Source organism: Schistocerca americana, chromosome 2 (assembly GCF_021461395.2).
Source record: "Schistocerca americana isolate TAMUIC-IGC-003095 chromosome 2, iqSchAmer2.1, whole genome shotgun sequence".
In the NCBI taxonomy this organism is placed as follows: domain Eukaryota; kingdom Metazoa; phylum Arthropoda; class Insecta; order Orthoptera; family Acrididae; genus Schistocerca; species Schistocerca americana.
The window spans coordinates 842,231,061-842,252,486 of record NC_060120.1 but is presented as its reverse complement, the minus strand read 5'-3'; the positions used below and the strand labels follow the sequence as shown (position 1 = coordinate 842,252,486).

The 21,426-nt window shown below is 37.1% G+C and overlaps 1 protein-coding gene across 1 annotated transcript in view; it reads left to right on the top strand.

Moving 5' to 3' along the window:
- The window catches only part of LOC124595603 (2-oxoglutarate and iron-dependent oxygenase JMJD4), a 141,612-nt gene extending 122,571 nt beyond the window's left edge, over positions 1–19,041 (top strand). The window contains exon 5 of the mRNA XM_047134408.1: positions 18,410–19,041. Coding sequence (XP_046990364.1) covers positions 18,410–18,829 — 420 coding nt within the window. The 3' untranslated portion in view covers positions 18,830–19,041. The remainder of the gene's footprint in view (positions 1–18,409) is intronic.
- Positions 19,042–21,426: the final 2,385 nt, after the last annotated feature.

Sequence of the window (21,426 nt, the reverse complement as noted above, 5' to 3'; positions counted from 1 at the left end):
ACTCTGTCCATCCAACTTATTCTTTCCATCTTCTGCCATCCAAAGCAATCACATAATATTATTTATTTTTGGAAAATTATCAGAATTGTAATATTGTCTAACGAGTTTTATCTTGGGGGTGTGCATTTTGCTCTCTCCTCATGTATTTGCAAATTCTTCTAACAGTTTTTTCTTCCTTCAATCCTTGCATATAGAATATTTTTATGAAACCCCTTTCTGTTTCTTGGATGTTACCCCTTCTCCCTTCTGGTAAATGGGACAGTGCATCAGCAGTAATATTATCCTTTTCTTTTATGTATATTACCTTTGCATCAAATTGTTGCAACCACATGGTCAAACTTGTCAACCTGTTCTGCTTCAACCTGCACTACTGCAAAATACTCAAAGCTCTGTGATCGGTATAAACAATTGTTTTGTATCCTAATAAGTATCCCTCAGATTTCTGAAAAGTAAATATAACAGTTAATGCTTTTAGCCCTGAAACCCTATAATTTTTCTTGTGAGAATGCAACATTTGACTGGTAAAGGCTATGTATGGTCCTATGTTAATTGTGTTTTCTGTTTTGACAAGTTGAAAAACTTCTACCCTCAGCCCACAATAATTAGCATGAGTACTCCTACAGAACAGCAAAGAAAGTCTGGATGATTAACCAATTGATCTTTTAATTTTTGAAAAGTTTCCGTACATTCATCTGTCCAATTCCAAACTACATTGTTCTTTGATAAATTCCCTAAATGTGGGTGACTAAATGACTGATCACATACAAACTTATAGTAGAAACCAAACCAGCTCAACATGGCTTTCAGTTCGTTTTTATTCCTATGAGATGGAAAATCTTTTATAACCTTTAACTTCTTGGGGTCTTAATGGATTCCCGTTTCATTTATTATATGTCCCATGCAATCTCCTTTTTAACCACCTCTGATTTGGATACATTTAATTTCATGGCCCCCTTGTTGAATAGCCGTAAAACTTCATCTATTGAGCTACAGTGCTCAAACCAGCTGGAATTTGCAATAAGTATGTCATCTACATCAACATTTATTCTATTTAGTAATTCATTACATATCACCTGATCCATAGCCTTGACGAATATACAAACTGATACATTCAGTACAAAAGTCACCACACAATAATGATAACACTTACTGTCATTTAGGAAACCAGTGCAAGTCTTGATTCCTTAGCCAACAAATATTCCATTACCCATAATTGACGTCAAAAGAAGTTAAAAATTTTGGACAATGGAATTTTTGTAGAATTTCATGTATATTAGCAGGCCTATCATTTTCTCTTAACACAATTTCATTTAGTCTTCTGGCATTTAGTACTAATCTCACACCCCCATTCTTTTTGCCAACTACTACTGAAGGTTTTTTGTATCTGCTATCAGATCCATCTATAATTCCCCATTAAATCATTTTTTTCTCTTTCCCTTTTAACTGCCTCTTTTCTTAAAAATGGTATTGCATAAGGTTTCTTAAAAAAAAGGGTTTGTGATCTTTAAATTTTAATTTACTCTCAAAGTTTTTTTACTAATTCAGATTTTTCAGAGAATTCCTAATTATTTTGCATTAATATTTTAGCTAAATAATCCTTTTGTTCTACCGTTAAACCTTCAATATGTTCTACTTTTTCCCTGATAAGTTCAATAGTCTTCTCTCCCTCTCTTTTATTTCCATTATCCACAGCAAGAAACCTTAGAAGAAAATCTCCTTCTACATGTCTCACATTATCCACTTTACCAGGAAAATTTATTTAATTGTATTACCATTATAATCAAAAGAAAATTTTACAGCAGAAAAATCAATTTTGACATTCCATCTGCACAAAAACCCACTTCTGAAAAGTACATCTTACCTTTCATCAGCCATTTCTGTGGTTAACATTACCTCTTCTTTAATGTTCTTTGACATTTTTCCAGCCGCACCAATAATACGAATTCCAGAAACCATCATGGCAACCACTCCCCTTTGTTTTTTTATAGAACCAAAAAATGCTTGAGATATTCTGTTTAATTCACTCCCCCTGTCCAAAAGGCACTTAACTACTACTTCTTCTACCTTAGGCATAACCAAAGGATTACATATTTCATTGTTATTCTCTGAAATTTCTGGTTCATACAACAAGTCTATTTATTTTTCTTCTAGAAAAACTGTCACCTGGATGACCAAAGTTGTTTTCCGCTGAAGTCAAGTGACACATAGCAGGATCCTTCTCACTATTTACTACATCTGTACTCCTCTCTTCATTAAATCCCAATTTTTCAGAATTACTCTCTCTTTACTAATTAAATTACTTTAATTTCATAATAAACAAATTCAATTACTTCTTCCTCATCATCACTACTTTACAATTCATCATTTACCTCATCTTCTGAACTGCTACTGGTGTCACTATCATTATCATTCAACATTTGGTTAACCACTTGATCATTTTCTTCATTATTATTAGACCAAAAAGCCAGACACTTCAAAAGTTGATGCTCCTTGTATGGACTTACCTTCTGGTATCTCCTCTTGATTGCCATTGTTTTCAATTTGTAACAGTGGAACAGTATTTTCATTTTCGACTTAACCTGTTGATATGGTTGATATTGTCCTTTTTTTTAATTACACTACTTTTTGGTACATAACCAGTGTTATATTTGAAATTCTATTGCTCTTTGCAATCCTTTTCCTAAGTCTGAGCCTCAACTGGTGCAAATCTTAGTTTCCCTGACCCTGATTTGTATGACCATTTCTCCTTCCATTCCAGTTATCTGAGTTTCTATCTCTGTCCTTACTTCTTCCGTTACTGTTACTTCTCCAGTTATCCCTGTGATTATTTTGGTCATCTGATCTACTGATCCTACTCATTTGGTAATAATTGCTACTCCAATTTTCCCTTGATGAAGTGCGTTCACATTCCCCAAAATTAGTTTAGCTTTTTCTACTCTTCCCATATATATTAAAAAATCATTTAAATTTTCTCTAAGGGCAGATAAGAGTAATTCTCTCACTCTTTGGAGCAATTTGTTTTCTAACCCCAAGATAAATGATTCACTACCCAAATCCTGATCAATATATTTGAGTTTGTTTATTTAAACTGACTAAACAATTTTATTATGCCTCTCTTGTGGTCATATTTGTCTCTACCCCAAAGATTAGATTAGATTAGATTAATACTAGTTCCATGGATCATGAATACGATATTTCGTAATGATGTGGAACGAGTCGAATTTTCTAATACATGACATAATTAGGTTAATTTAACAACATACTTAAGTTAATATAACAACTTTATTTTTTTTGTGTTTTTTGTTTTTCTTTATTTTTTATTTTTATTTTTTTTATTTTTTAAATATTTTTTCTTTTTTTTCTTAATTTATATCTAAAAATTCCTCTATGGAGTAGAAGGAGTTGTCATTCAGAAATTCTTTTAATTTCTTCTTAAATACTTGTTGGTTATCTGTCAGACTTTTGATACTATTTGGTAAGTGACCAAAGACTTTAGTGCCAGTATAATTCACCCCTTTCTGTGCCAAAATTAGATTTAATCTTGAATAGTGAAGATCATCCTTTCTCCTAGTATTGTAGTTATGCACACTGCTATTACTTTTGAATTGGGTTTGGTTGTTAATAACAAATTTCATAAGAGAGTATATATACTGAGAAGCTACTGTGAATATCCCTAGATCCTTAAATAAATGTCTGCAGGATGATCTTGGGTGGACTCCAGCTATTATTCTGATTACACGCTTTTGTGCAATAAATACTTTATTCCTCAGTGATGAATTCCCCCAAAATATGATGCCATATGAAAGCAATGAGTGAAAATAGGCGTAGTAAGCTAATTTACTAAGATGTTTATCACCAAAATTTGCAATGACCCTTATTGCATAAGTAGCTGAACTCAAACGTTTCAGCAGATCATCAATGTGTTTCTTCCAATTTAATCTCTCATCAATGGACACACCTAAAAATTTGGAATATTCTACCTTAGCTATATTTATTAATGGCGTCATACCATTCCCTGTATGGAACTGTATGTACTGTGTCTTATCAAAATTCAGTGAGAGTCTGTTTACAAGGAACCACTTAGTAATTTTCTGAAAGACAGTGTTGACAATTTCATCAGTTAAAACTTGTTTGTCAGGTGTGATTACTATACTTGTATCATCAGCAAAGAGAACTAACTTTGCCTCTTCATGAATATAGAATGGCAAGTCATTAATATATAATAAGAACATCAAAGGACCCAAGACTGACCCTTGTGGAACCCCATTCTTGATAGTTCCCCAGTTTGAGGAATGTGCTGATCTTTGCATGTTACGAGAACTACTTATTTCAACTTTCTGCACTCTTCCAGTTAGGTACGAATTAAACCATTTGTGCACTGTCCCACTCATGCCACAATACTTGAGCTTGTCTAGCAGAATTTCATGATTTACACAATCAAAAGCCTTTGAGAGATCACAAAAAATCCCAATGGGTGGTGTTCGGTTATTCAGATCATTCAAAATTTGACTGGTGAAAGCATATATGGCATTTTCTGTTGAAAAACCTTTCTGGAAACCAAACTGACATTTTGTTAGTACTTCATTTTTACAAATATGTGAAGCTACTCTTGAATACATTACTTTCTCAAAAATTTTGGATAAAGCTGTTAGAAGGGAGATTGGACGGTAATTGTTGACATCAGATCTATCCCCCTTTTTATGCAAAGGTATAACAATAGCATATTTCAGTCTATCAGGGAAAATGCCCTGTTCCAGAGAGCTATTACACAGGTGGCTGAGAATCTTACTTATCTGTTGAGAACAAGCTTTTAGTATTTTGCTGGAAATGCCATCAATTCCATGTGAGTTTTTGCTTTTAAGCAAGTTTATTATTTTCCTAATTTCAGAGGGAGAAGTGGGTGAGATTTCAATTGTATCAAATTGCATAGGTATGGCCTCTTCCATTAACAGCCTAGCATCTTCTAATGAACACCTGGATCCTACTATATCCACAACATTTAGAAAATGATTATTAAAAATATTTTCAACTTCTGACTTTTTGTTTGTAAAGTTTTCATTCAATTTGATGGTAATACTGTCTTCCTCTGCTCTTGGTTGACCTGTTTCTCTTTTAATAATATTCCAAATTGTTTTAATTTTATTATCAAAGTTGCTGATTTCAGACATGATACACATACTCCTGGATTTTTTAATAACTTTTCTTAATATAACACAGTAGTTTTTATAATTTTTGATAGTTTCTGGGTCACTACTCTTTCTTGCTGTCAGATACATTTCCCTTTTCCGGTTACAAGATATTTTTATACCCTTAGTAAGCCATGGTTTGTTACAAGGTTTCTTACGAGTATATTTAACTATTTTCTTGGGGAAGCAGTTTTCAAATGCATTTACAAAAATGTCATGAAATAAATTATATTTTAAATTGGCATCAGGTTCACGGTACACCTCATCCCAGTCTAACTGCTGTAGGCTTTCCCTGAAATTTGCAATTGTTAAATCATTGACTGAACGTACTACTTTGGAGGACTGTTTAGTATTGCTGAATGGAGCTATGTCATATATTGTAACTAGCTGTGCACCATGATCAGAAAGACCATTCTCAACAGGCTGAGCATTTATTTGGTTAAACTTATCTTGGTCTATAAAGAAGTTATCTATCAGTGAGCTGCTATCCTTTACCACCCGAGTAGAAAAATCAATAACGGGTGTCAAATTGAAAGAACCGAGTAATACTTCAAGGTCATTTTTCCTATTACCCTCTTTCAGAGAATCTACATTGAAGTCCCCACAAATAATAATTTGCTTCCCCCTGTCTGACAGATAGCACAACAAGGAGTCCAAATTTTTCAGAAATAGATGAAAATTTCCTGATGGGGACCTATATACAGTTACAATTATAAATGTGCCTTTATTTAATTTAAGCTCACAGGCACATGCTTCTATATGTTTCTCTACACAAAACTTTTTTGTTTCTATACTTTTTGCACAATGATAACTTTTGACATATATAGCAACTCCTCCTTTCTCCATATTTTCTCTCATTACATGTGCAGAGAGCTTATATCCACTTACATTTACCTTATCCATATCAGTAACAATGTGATGCTCAGACAGGCATAGTATATCTATTTCATTCTCAGCTTCTAAATCTTCTAAACAAACCAGAAGCTCATCTACTTTATTCTATAAACTCCCAATATTTTGATGAAATATACTTACGTTATTTTTAATTATACTTTTATGAGAACCTTTCCTTATTCTAACATTTGCAGTACTCTCCTGTCTGAGTTTCTCATTGTGCTTAGGCCTAGTTCCTATACCAGTGGTCACATGGTGTTCAGAGAGGCAGATTATGTCAACTGGGTTGGGTGACTTTAATTCATCAATGCAATTACCTAGGACTGAGATACAACTTGGTGGAGATAAAATTTCTGGTGATTGGTGAAAATTTATAATTGATAGCTGTGATTGGTGATCAAATGTGCTAGAATTGTGCTGTTTAATTTCTTTCCTAAACTGAAGATTTGTTTCAATCCTGACCTCTCGTAGAACTTGACATCTTTCTGTCTTACCTATCCTAAAAAAGGTGCTGCTCCAACACCTGTAACCACTGGTATTTTACCATTCATGGCAGTGCCTCCCCCCCTTAAATTTCCTGCTATTACCCCAGCCAGTTTCCCCTTCCCTTTCCTGTTGAGATGTAGGCCGTGCCTGGTATAGTCCCACCTACTGAGATAATCAACAGGAACCACACCAATATGAGCCCCCGCACCCGACCCAAGCAGCTGTTCCAACTCCAAATTAACTCTCCCAACAGAAGAGTTCAAATGAGGCCGGTCATGGCGTCTCAGGACAGATACAAATTCAACATTGGTGTGTCTCGATGCCGACACAATCTTTACCAGGTCACACTCTATACTGTACCCAGGATCTCTGTCGATGCTGTTCCCTGGCCCTCCCACAATAACCACGGTGTCTTCCCTGGTAAATCCTTTACAGAGTGAACCTAAATCCTCTGTCACCTGATCCAGACTAGCACTTGGTTTGAAAAAATTTGTGACCTGGTATTCTGGTCCTAATTCCTCCTGCAGAAGTTGGCCTACACCTCTGGCATGAGAACTGCCTAACAACAAAACTTTCTTCCTTTTCGATGACTTTCCTACATTCTTTTTCAATTTCCTATTGAAAGTTTGTTGTGTCCTGTCTACACCTACCTCTGTTTGAGGCTCATCAGTTTCTAACTGAAGCAACAGGTCAAACTTATTTTTGACATTCACCACAAAACTGTCAGACTTAGTTCTAGGCCTGTTCCTTCTGCTACCTGTTGCCACTTCCCACCTCTCTTTGCCCTTCTCCCTCCTTAACCTGTCCAGATCTTCCCTAGCCTGATCTAGCTCAGCCTGAAGGGCAGCAATTTTCCCCTCCTGTTCCACTATCTTCCTATCTCTGCTGCAAATCCTACATTACCACTGATGAGCCTGATCCACTTTCCCAACACCCACGCCACTGCAGTCCCTCCAGTGAAAAAAACTACTGCATCCATCACACCAAACCCTGGAACTAACAATTCTCCGGCTAGTCAGGCACTTCTCACTCATGGCAAAAATAATACTTTAGCTAGAATAAATCAATTAAATTACCGAAAATCAAAAAAGACGTTACAAGAATTAAGCCTATTCACAAATGTATATAAGCAAGTTTCTGATTTAAAATTCCGCTGTTTTTCTGAGATCTGTATTAAAACAATGAAGGTATACGCTATTTATTATATATTTCACTCGATGGAGTGAAAAAAAAGGACAATTAAACGAGATACTTTAACTTTGTTTCTCCAAAAACGTTACGAGAATTAGGCCTATAAACAAATGTATATAGGCAAGATGTTCTATTGTTCTAGTTTGGACCAATATTCTTTTAGGAAGACCTTTCTGAATTCTTCCCGAGAACCACATTCACTTGCTACTTCTGCTGCCCAACCATAAGTATCCCCTTTCATAAAAACATTTACAAAAGACATTTTTTCTCTATCACTCCATCTCTTGGGTAAATCATCAAATTTTCTAATAAAGTCCATTAGGTGTACATTGCCACAAGGTTCAAAATTGTTACATTTCTTACAAATAATGAAAGATGAAACATCTGACAGAGAGTAATTGTTTCAACCAACACTGTGGTTCACCTTATTTTTAATTTCAGTAGATTTTGAATTCATGATTTCATTAACCCCCAACAGTGTGTCCTTAATTATAGAAATACATTTATTTTCTACTTTACTTTCCAGATTTGGAATTGAATTTTTCCCTGTTTTGTCTCTTCTAACTGTGCTTTCAAATCATCTTTATTTTTGTCACCATAAGTTTTGTTATCCTCATGAACTTCCTGATAGTTAGCATTTACTGCTTCCAACCCATCCTACATATTTTTACATTTTCCTAACTAGCTTTACAATGATTGGCTACTTCCTCCAATTTAGAATCTGTTTCTATATAAGCCTCACTCAACTGGTTCTCACAATTACTTTCTACTTCAGCAATTCTTTGGTCAAATTTTGTTAAATTTTCATTTACAACCCCATATCCCAGTTTATTTCAACCATGTTTGAATATTTTCTCCTTTTAGTTTATTTATTTTTGTGTTTAAATTACTAAGCAAAGCTATTACCATTGCCATACTATTATCCATACCACCATTTTGTTCTGTTTTAACTTTAAAACAGTTGGTCGCTGACAAGTTCTTGCTTGACATTACAGTGATGTATCAGTTCATAGATACTGGACATACCTTTTTCCCATTAGTGGGTGAAGCCCTTGTCATTTGAACTTCTTTCATTATCTACCTCAGTATCATTTAAAATTTCAATATTAATGAGAAAATTAGGTACAACCGTTACACTATTATCCCGATTCCTTTACATCAACAGTTTTCTTACCACTAATGCTCTTCTCCATATCATTTTTATAGAGTTAAATCGCATGCTGAATTAAACAGTGGTATTTTAATACATCTACCTGATGAGTTCAGCAATGCTACCTCCAGAACTATTTGGTACCATCTGGTAACATCTGCTATGCCACCTGCTACAGCATGCCAAACATGGGATTGGTCCTGTTTTCAAGATGCCTGCCCTTTCATCTGCTCCAGTATTCAGCATTCCCTCTCCTATAGATTGGTCCAGTTATTCACAATTTCCATGATTTTCTTCTGTTGTTCTGCCTCACTGTCCAGCTCCAGTTATCTTTCAAAATAGTCAGTTTGTTCCAAAAACTTTTTACCAGTCACTGTACCTTTCACTCAGTCATGTTCTTGTTCTTTACATAAGTGTACACTCTGGTAAAAGTCACTTGAATGTTTCACAAGTTCCCACCTAAAGTGGTTTACCAAAGTTTCCTTGCACAATAAGTTGTTAATGTAGACTTCTGCTAATATTCCACTAAAAGTCACTTTGTTACAGTATATTCTCACAGTCGCTTGTTCATAAACACTATCAATTTTTTTAATGCTCTTCACTTCATCTAAAAGAAGCATGTGTAAACACTACTTGTGCCACTTTCTATTAAAAGTCACTTCTACACACTGTTCTTACTACCTGTGAGTCGGCAAACAAACACTGTATCAGGCCTGATATTGTTCCTCAAATGGAGCAAAAGATCTAAGGATCCAAGGGAGCCTCTCTGTAGAGTAATGTTGTCTCTCAGTAGTTGTGCCACTGGCCCTTTAGCTGAAAATGTTCCTGGAAGGATGTGCATTGGTGGAATACAGGGTTGTGTAGTGCTGTAATGGGAACAGGGAGGGGGCCAAATGCGTAAGGACAATGACTAATGAAGGTTGAGACCAGGAGGGTTATAGGAATGTAGGATATATTACAGGGAGATTTCACAACTGTGCAGTTCAGAAAAGCTGGTGTTGGTGAGAAGGTACCAGATGGCACAGGCTGTGAAGCGGTTGTTGAAATGGAGGACATCATTTTTTGCAGCTGCTCAGCAAGAGGATGGTCCAGTTGTTTCTTGGCCACAGTTTGTCTGTGGTCATTCATACAGACAGACAGCTTGTGGTTGTCATGCTCACATAGAATGCAACACAGAGGTTGCAGCTTAGCTTGTAGATCACATGGCTGGTTTCCCAGGTAGCCCTGCCTTTGATGGGATAAGTGACATTTGTGACAGGACTGGAGTAGCTGGTGATGGGAAGATGTATGGGACAGGTCTCACATCTAGGTCTATTACAGAGATATGAGCCTCTCGGCTTATCTCCCTGTAACAGACCTCCAAATATTATGAACGTAATATGTGGAAGAAATGTATCAGTATCTCATTGACAAGGTAAACAATTTTTGGAAATTGGTTCAAATGGCTCTGAGCATTATGGGACTTAACATCTGAGGTCATCAATCCCCTAGAACTTAGAACTACTTAAACCTAAGTAACCTAAGGACATCACACACATCCATGCCCGAGGCAGGATTCGAACCTGCGACCGTAGCAGTCGCGCGGTTCCAGACTGAAGCGCCTAGAACCGCTCGGCCACCGCGGCTGGCCAATTTTTGGAAAAAATTTTGTACTGAGAAAATTATGTTTCAAGTTTATAAATAAAGAAGTGAAATCAGATACTACAGGATTTGAAAATAAACTGTACAATTCAATTTTTGCTATAGATTAGCATTTCTAACAGTTTTTAAAAATCATTTACAAATAATTTGAATTTATGTCTTCAACAAAAGGAATGCAATAGTTCTGATATGTTTGCTGCAAATGGATTCCAGTGTAACACACATTGTTTAAATAGAAACTAAATAAGAATAATTGTTTTTATTTCTCAAGTATACTATGCATTGAAACAAGAATACAAGGAACTAAAATTTTCAAGATTTACTTCCATTATTGATGAAGCCTCCAAAAGTTTCTTAGTCATTTTAAAGATTTAAATCTCTTGAACTGGATGTCATTTTCTTTGATAATGCAATGAAGATTAGTCTTCAAAGTATTTGGAAAATTGACTTTCAAGAAGACATGTGGAATTAAAAAAATATCCATTCATACTATCCTGAACCGTAAGAAAAGCTGAAATTTTGTAAGTCGTGCTATAAAATCATTACCCATAACTTGATGACTTCAGTCTTAAAATAAAATCATCTTTTGGACCAACATATATATGTGAAAGTACATTAAACCTGTTCAGCAAGCAGTAGTGAACAATGAATTATTGGTACATCAACTTTGCTTCACTACAACACAAACTGAAGTTGATACGCAGAAATCGTCAAGACCAAGTCAAATAAATCTAGCCTATGTATTTAAGTATCCCATTGATGTAAGTAAACCTTGCCACATATAATGAAATGAAAATCAAAGTTTTAATAATTTATGTATTGATACATTTACATATAGGGCTCATGATTCACAATAATCAACAGTTGGCCTTGCAATTGGCTGGTGTGGCAGTGACAAGGCCATGCCAGCAGTGCTCGAGTCTGAAGGGAAGCGCTCACTGGAGAGACATGGCTTACAAACCACACTTTGCCAGACTTGTTCCAAACTTGCACTCATGATCAGAAGGCCATCAGCAACAAATGATCTGTATAAAGTATAGAGAACGTCCTCTTCATAGGAAGGTGCTGCCAATGAAGACAGCCACTGCTGAACACCATTTTTTGCATCGTCATTTCTATCAAAGTGTTTTCCTCCAAATTGTGCTTCAAGTTCAAGAACAAATGGCGGGTAGAAGGTGCGAGATCATGGCCATATAGCAGGTGATCAAACTGCTCTCAACCAAGTTACTGAATAAGGTTTTGAGAGACACCAGTAGAATGTGAGCATGTGTTCTCATGAACCAATACAATGACTTGCTTGAGCATTCTATGCCTTATGTTTTGATTTTGCTCCAAAGTTTTCTCGTTGTTTCACGGTATCGTATCACACTGACGGTTTCACATCTGAGGAGGAACTCAACAAGCAGAATGCAAGAAATGGTCTTGAGCAGTGGCTGTCTTCCGTGGCAGCATTCTCTATGACGAGGGCATAGAAAATCTGGTTTGTTGCTATGACAAATGGTTGCGCAATTGTGCCAACTATGTAAAAAGAAAAAAATCAAGAAATGCTCTTTGTTGTAGAAATAAATTTTGGTTTGAAGAAAAAAATGTTTTCATGAGGATCTCTCTCTCTCTCTCTCTCTCTCTCTCTCTCTCTCTCTCTCTCTCCCCCCTTTGTTTCCTCTCAAAACAATACTTACTTTCCGTACAGACCTCGTAGATAATTAGGATCATGTAACTTACTGACTGTATGTTCGAGTGAAGGTTCATTACACGACATAAGCTTCGTACATTACCCTGCCTCTTTTTATTATATTGTCATTATCACACTATATTTTTATTAATTCCATTTAAAACCACAGCCTATGCAACAGTACTTAATCAGACTTAGGCAACTGAAAATGAACGAAGACAAGCTTATTACACAAGCCATGTAAAGCTGCCATTTGACACACATCCTCCTCCTGTCGACATCTGACACATTCTTGCAAACAATGGTCCATCACACCCACTTCTAAGTTGCTTGGGCTACTGTGACATCAGCCAGTCCACTTTATTAATATTTTCCCTTTATGTAAATATAGATTCTTACATCAGTTTCTCCAGTGGAGATGCTTACATAACAGTATTTGAAATAATTTTCTATCCCAGTTAACTCTTACACAATATGTTTTCCTGAGGGACCATTTTCCTTTCCTGAGCTGCACAACCTGGAACAGGTCCTCCTATTCACCACCAAGGGGTGTCAAATATTTAGTTGTTACTCCTTTTATATTCTTACACCAGCCTTCCAGAGTCCCAAAGCCTGGTTCTGAACCCCCACAATAATGCCTGCCAGTTTTGGATGCTCCATCACCACACCACATGGCAATGGCTCCTCATGGCCATCACCCATTACTGTCAGCTCTGACTATAGCACACAGTCAAATGTTATCTCGAGCTTGGACCATGATGAGATTTTTGTTATCTTAATTAACTCTTGTAATTCCAGGACTTTAGGAACTTTGAATGAGTGAGATCAGTGAGAGTACATATCACTGCCATGTCTCATGTTGACCAAGAAGGGAGATTGGATAACCTATTTTATGAAGAATATTTCAAAATTCCCTATATTCAGTGAGAAAACTAAGAGTGTACTGGAGCCCCCTATGTTTCAGTTATTACCAAATGGAATAGAAAGAAACCATAATATGTGGTTCAATGGGAAGTACACCCTCTAACATGCAGATTTTCAGAATGTAAACGAAGATGTAGATTTAAATTTTCAGATGCATGTGCATATCTTCTTGATGTAGAAGACAACAGTCATGTGAGATTTAAATTATGTTTTCTGCAATGGCTCATCTGAAGATGACAGGCAGGTGTCTAGTTGAAACTTCATGGAGTGAAGTTTACGATGGTTGGCTGCAATCCTGAAATCTCTTTGAACGCAACAGTCATATTACAATCAAGTATTCTTTTTTATCATCCAATGACATGTTGCAGTGATGCAGAGTGAATATTTTATTTTCTGTGTGACTGATCCTACAATGCATATGTTTGAGGTTACATTGCAGTAGTGTTAAAACACTACATATCAAACAGTTTTGCCTCAACTCTGTGTCATAGTCTCTGACTGCATGATTAATGAGATAGTGTTGCCATACAAATAGCACTATGTGATGTTGCACAGTGGTAGGGCCCTGGATGACCCTGAACTCATACTCGGCAGGACAATTCAAATCTCCATCCTGCCATCCCTCCATTTAGGTTTCCTGTGATGTCCCTAAATTGTTTAGAATGAATACGGGCATGTTTACATGAAAGGGCACAGCTGATTTCCTTCCCAAGTTGAGCATGTGCTCCATCTCTGATGATTTGTCATTCATGGAACATTAAACACTAACCTTGCTTCCTTAACACAAACTCTTGTAAGTAAAAATGTGTCGTGATATGTGAACATAAGTGATTATGTATAGGTCAAGAAAACTGTGGACTTTGAATTACAGGTAGGACAAATGACTTGCCTTTGCTTGAGTAACACTACATCAACTTGTCTGGCATAGAAGGGGTGGGGGTGGGGGGGGGGGGGGGGGGGTGGCAGCAGCTCGACTGATGCACTTGGCAGGTTGTATGGTTCTGAACTACTGCTTGACATGTGTGGTCAGTAGACATAGCAGTAAGCCAACTGTTTCACCCAGGTGTACCCCAAATACAACTGGTCGAGTGGCTGCAACACCCGTTGTTGCAGGGATTTTGGTGCCACAACTTGGCTATTTTCATCTTTGTGCATTACTAGCAAGATATCCTGATGCAGATGAAGTTGATGTCGTTGGATGAAGGTGTTGGTGTTGGTGTGGTAAAGTCATCCCATGTGTTCAAGCTGGAAGATCCACTGCAGAAGTTGGTAATGACTGAATGCTACTACCGCATCTCTAGAACGGTTGATAAATCTTCTAAGAATTGCTCTGTGTGGGTGTACATTTGGAAACAGACTGTTTCCTGCCAGTTGAAGTCCAGGTCCACTTAAAGATCCAGGGAAAGCTGAGACAAGGTAGACAGTCAGTACTATGTAGAGTGCTGATAGTTTGATAAACACGTGGCTCACTGATGCAGGCGATGGACACTGCATTCTTGGAGCTTAAGATGGTGCCTAAACAGTGGTAATAATGGCTTATGATGTGTAGTTAGATGGAACTTTTGCATTTAAAGAGAAAGAAAAGAAAGAAAGAAAAAGAAATTTGTGTATGCCAAAAATGATAGCCAGCACCTCTTTCCCAATTTGTGAGCAACATTCCTAGCCCAGATTTAATATTTTTGACACAAACACTAGATTGTTCAGCACCACTGGCAAGCTTATGAGGCAGGATGACCTCAGTGCCATGCAGTGAAGCACCTGTAGCCAGAATTAACAGTAAGTGAGACTGTTAGATCAGAAACAGGGTGCAGACTGTAGACATGATTTCAGGGCTTGAGATGCCTTTTTGAAAAGTGTCCGAGTAACTTGGTTATGTTTGACTGAAAGTTGCATCTGGTCTAACAGTGGAATCTCATGATGTCCGTACATCCATTTTTGAGTGCACATTGTCAAATGGCAGACCACAAATGCTGAAATAGCTGACTGATTTATCATTGAGACTGTGCACCAGTACCAAAAAGAAACATCACTGGCATTTTCTATAATTCTGTATTTAACAGTATCTTTCTGGATGCTTCCACATGGCCAGTGTCTGTAACATTAATCAGGGTGGGCAAAGGACATGGTCTGATACTTATCACATCTTGACATAACTTTGCAATCTTTCCTTTGTGAAACCAACTGCAGCATTTTGCTTCATAATGAAAACTTTGTGGAATGCATGCAATGTAAAAGTCTGGACAACTCAGGAACAACTGAATCCCCCATCTCAATATAATACATGTTGATGTAGAACACAATGGGGCTCAAAGGCTGGCTCTGTGTAGGACATGCTTATTGCATTAGAATCTAATATGGTAGTCTTTTACACTGGTGTGTTTTTGCCAGAGCTATAGTGGAGATTTGAGAATCAGAAAAAAACACCTGCTGTGCGACTTCAAAAGCACATGTAGTGTTTAACAATTTTGTTTGAGAGGGATGTAACTGTCATAAACTCTGTGTACAAACATCTTTATCGCAAGCTAAACAGGTTACTTACCACATCTCTGATTAAACTTTCAGTGTAGGCACCAAAGTATAACTTCACTCCAGCTATCACAAATGCAGGCCTAGTATATTTGCACAACAGTAAGAGCAGTTGGATTCGATAACCTGATTAGTCCGTAAATATAGTACTGTCATCTAGGAAAGCATCAGTTAAGATCAGAACATAATATTGACTGACTCGCAGAGGATGAGAGCCATTTTTTGCCACTTGGGCTTGAACTGGCTAGCTCGCTGGTCTCATGCAATTGACCAGTTGTAGATGCTGTTTTCTGTGAAGGTAGTGCCCTCGCTGTGTGTAGATGTAATGACACTTGTCGATAATTCCATATTTTCACTCAATACATCCAGCAGGATTACAAGACATATCAAACTAGATTAATAGGATACACCAAGAATGTACAACGAAGGACAGTAGGCATGTTTGACTCATCGAGTGTGTAATAAAAATATGAAGAAATTCACATGGGCAACCGCTCAAAGAAAGATATTTAAAATCTCATAGGAATGTACTTAAGATACTACAGTAACCATTTTTCAGATTGGAATTTATGATATTTCTTCAACAGTCCTATTTATTGGTCCTGGAGAGATTGTGAAGATAATTTTTTTAATAACAAGTAGCACTGTGAATTATAAGCAGTCAGTCTTTCCACAATCTACATCTGAATTAAATAAGAAGGAAATTAAATATATGTTGCAATAAATATGCCATCTGCTATTTGTATTGCAGTGATTTTCAGGGTGTAGTTATTATTAGCATCAATTATGTAACACACAGAGCACAGTGAGGCATGTAAAGCAGATCATCATGTGGAAAGTATCAAGAGACAACTTTTGGAGTCTAAAAAAACATTCTGTGCATGAGAAAATTCAAAGAGGACCGTTTAATTTTATATTACTGATGCTGCAGTTAAAATCTGTGTGTGGCATAAATTTACTGACAAATTGTCACCATATGGCTCTGCCCGCCTATTACACCTGTACACTGATGAGCTAAAACATAATGACAGCTTGTTTTTGCATCTTTGGAACAAAATCCATCACTGATTCTGCATATTAACATTCTGTTACTTTGTCAGTAGGGTTGTGGAGGTTTTGGCATTAGATGTCAATGCACAGGTCATGTAATTCGTGTAAATAACATGCCGCTGATTTGTGTACACAGTGATGGTGCCTGACAGTGATCCAGATGGGTTCCATAAGATTTACAACAGGCGATTTTGGTCATTGAGACATCAGTGTGAGTAAACTATAATGCACCTAAAAAAACCACTGAAGCATGGTTCTGGCTCCTAGACACTGACAGTTAAACTGCTGAAAGATGAAATCGCTATCGGGAAAGACATCAAGCATAAAGGGATGCAGGTGGTTCACAGTTGTCAGTATGTCGTTAATTACTACCACAGGTTCCATCCAAGCACAGGAGAATGTCTCCCATGGCATCATACTGGTCCCATCAGCCTGGGTCTGTGGCACACTGCACGTTTTGAGCCGCTGTTCGGCTCGATTTCGGAATTTGTGGAGGTAACCATCGACGTAGAGTACCAAAAATATAATTCACCTGAAGAGCCGACACATTTCTATTGATCGATGCTCAAATCCCAATGGTCTCTTGTCCATTGCTATCATAATGACAATGTCATTGAGTCAGAATGTGAGCACGTAGGGGTGCTCTACTGCAGAGCTCCATGTTCAACAATCTACAACAAACAGTGTGCTCCGGAGCACTTGTGTTTGCACCAGCATTGTGCTTTTTGAGCGGAGATGCCATAGATCACCATCTATCCTACTTTACATAGCAGACAAGCCGCTGAACCCCATGTTCTGCGAAGAGTTATAGACTTCCAACCAATTAGCACCTAGTTGCAGTTTCATAGTGCTACTTCTTTCCATAGATGCTCACAACAGTAGCACGCAAGCATCTGACCAGCTTCACCATTTTTGAGATATTCGTTCACAGGCTGTATGTAATAATAATCTGCCCTTTGTCAAAGTCGCTCACCACGATGGATTTCCCCCCATCTTCGCTAGGGTGATCCACATCTGTTAAACAATTTTGTTACCAAGTCACGTGCCTGCAATGCCACCAGGCGGCATCCAACAACATGGTGAGCAGTGGTCATAATGCTGTGTCTCATCAGTGTACAGTTGCTATGTGTGGATATTTTGTGCTAATTGATAACTCTTATGCTACTATGGTTCATGTTTTTGATTCAGGATATTCTTTTGTCATTTCCTGTTATTGACAGATAATTAAGACAACAGGTTTACATGTGACATAAACAAATATTTCTATGAAGATGGACTGTAATAAATATGTAGTGACAATTGAAAATTTGTGCCAGGATCAATTTTGTATTTCACACTTATTGAGAAAAGTTGCCTTAGCTATTAGGATACCTGAGTGCAGTTCCTGGCCTGGCTCAAGCTTTCATTATCACTAATACTTCCATCTATTTTCAAACACTACCAACATACACTAGAAATTTAAATTTTTTGCTAGTGAAGTATTTCTCAGATGGCAGCAATAAGAAAGATTGGATATTTGTAGGGTGTGAGGCTATAATATCTTGAACCATTTTGCATATGACTGCATCTAATTTTAATCATAAATAACTTGTGTGCAGTACATAAAAAATTATTTTCTTTTACTTTTTGATAATTTAAATTTTCTATATAAATTTGAATGTATTTTCTCAGACAGTGATATTGTTGCAGAAAGACACAATTTCCATCAATCACAACTGGGTTAATGGCTGCAACATCAAAACAATGTGGTTGTCATTGAAGAATCATTTGGCTGCTGTGAAAAAGGAAATAGAAGATTGCAAGGAAATGGAGGAATGGAATAGCCACTGTCAAATAATGCTTAGAGCTTCTTTTGGGTTAGACTATGAAGAATTTTATAGGTTTTTATTACATATTAGCAAGAAAAGAATTGAGTCTCTTCATGGAAAGGATGATTTAATAGTTTATGGAAATTGGAGAATTGGCAGAAATCATATTGTTTTTGATTTACTTAAGATAAATGAAGTTTTGAACCTCTTCCTCTCTGACACTGACTGTGAAATTGCACTGAAGGAACTGGATGTACAGAAACCAAAAGACTTGTTGTCTGAAATAAATTCAGTGGTATAAATTCAGCTGAGGGAAAGCAGATGGTGCCATAGTGACAGTTTCAATACTGCAACATGGTTCATAACATTGTTTTGCAGAGGAGTCTGAAGTACTGGTACTGAACACATGGAAAAGATCATCTGGGAAACATACCAAAGACAGTGATAGTACTACACACACACACACACACACACACACAGAGAGAGAGAGAGAGAGAGAGAGAGAGAGAGAGAGAGAGACCAGCCATCAGCCAACCTTGTCTAATACACTGTCCTGCTCCCCTCCTCCTTTCTTCTCATCCCATACAATCCTCTCACAGTAGGAAAACTGCAGTACTGGTTTACTTACATCATCAGCAACTATCAGCTTTGTAATGCTGGTCTCAGCAGGTCACATGAAATTTCACACAGAGAGACTTGCCAAAGCCTCACCACTCAGTTACAGAGTACTACAAAGAAACAGTGACTGGAGTTCCTAATTTAATACTTCAGCAGCAAAAACCAGTTTTATGTACTATCATCATCTTCCACTTTATCATGGTTATGAAAATAATACTACAGCATTTATGCTCTTTGTTTGTAGATTATATGCAGATTCATGACAGTCTGTTGTAAAAACAAAACAGGATTGAAACTGTTGATGTATTTGTCTCATAATACAGGGTGATTCAAAAAGAATACCACAACTTTAAAAATGTGTATTTAATGAAAGAAATATAATATAACCTTCTGTTATACATCATTACAAAGAGTATTTAAAAAGGTTTTTTTTTCACTCAAAAACAAGTTCAGAGATGTTCAATATGGCCCCCTCCAGACACTCGAGCAATATCAACCCGATACTCCACCTCGTTCCACACTCTCTGTAGCATATCAGGCGTAACAGTTTGGATAGCTGCTGTTATTTCTCGTTTCAAATCATCAATGGTGGCTGGGAGAGGTGGCCGAAACACCATATCCTTAACATACCCCCATAAGAAAAAATCGCAGGGGGTAAGATCAGGGCTTCTTGGAGGCCAGTGATGAAGTGCTCTGTCACGGGCTGCCTGGCGGTGCACAAACACTCATTCTCTGTAAACTGTTTATACCAACGTTTAATACACCACCTATGAGGAGGTTTAACACCATACTTCGTTCGAAATGCACGCTGAACAACTGTCGTCGATTCACTTCTGCCGTACTCAATAACACAAAAAGCTTTCTGTTGAGCGGTCGCCATCTTAGCATCAACTGACGCTGACGCCTAGTCAACAGCGCCTCAAGCGAACAAATGTACAACTAAATGAAACTTTATAGCTCCCTTAATTCGCCGACAGATAGTGCTTAGCTCTGCCTTTTGTTGTTGCAGAGTTTTAAATTCCTAAAGTTGTGGTATTCTTTTTGAATCACCCTGTATATCTGCAAGGTTGGTACATGAAAACCGAGCAAGGTGGTGTGGTTATTAGCACACTGGGCTTCAGAGGATCTGACTGTCCTGATACAGGTTTTCTGTGATGTCCCTAAAATAGCTTTGAACTATGTGTTAATAAAAATGAAAACAGTTTACTCTGAAAATCATAAACAGTATACTTGTTGTTCAATCGATGTAATAAAGGTTGTGGACAGGCACGACAAAGTGCTGGTAGGCAGAACAGTTTGTACATTTATATTAATTTGCAATTTTGCTTTCATAGAAATGCCTGTCTCCATCTGATCATTCAATTAGTACCTTTTCTTACTATTAGGAATTACCTCATGCACTGTGCTTGTCAAAAGTGCTGAATACAGCAGGATAGTAATGCTGATTCATTTTACTGTAGACAAACCACAGCATAGATTATGCATAAGAAGTCAATTCACAAACAAATACAAAACATAAAACAACAAATGCAATCAAATGTCATAGTTTCAATTAGTAAATAAGATAATTAGTTGCTCTTTGTCATTTCAGTATTTATATACTGTTTGATGAATTGTCCCTGCAGTAATATTCAGCTCTGCTGTGTCGTCATCCCCCCCCCCCCCCCCCCCTCCACTCCATTCCTTTTGAACTTTCATAGTATTTTAAGGACTGGTTATTCAATAATATATCTTCAGTAGGAGACTAACAACAGATTCACGAGACGCACTTGAGAATGTCTTCCAAATTGCTGCTTATATCTCATACTATCTTATTTTCTGACACACACACACACACACACACACACACACACACACACACACGTCTAACAATACCAAGACATTTGTAAAATAAAATTAAAAAACTTTAATTGTGGAGACACACATTTTAAGAGCTAAATTGTATTTTTTTATGACAAAATTGTCAAAGATGCTCACAGTGAAATTGTATATACTTTCTCAAAGACTTTACAGAATGCAAAGTAAAGGCAATAAGACAATGTTTTGTTGTATTTTTTCTGCCCAAACCATGACAAAATGCCGTAAAACATAAATATGCTTCATCTCATAACTGCATAACAGCCTTATGACTTATTTTTAACAAATTTCTTTGCAACCCCCACAGTACAACCCAAGAAAAATGTCCCACACCACAACAAGGAATGGAATGCAAAATAGAGTTTGTATACTGAGAGATCCCAAACTTTACCACTATGTGTTAACAAAAATGAAAACAGTTGA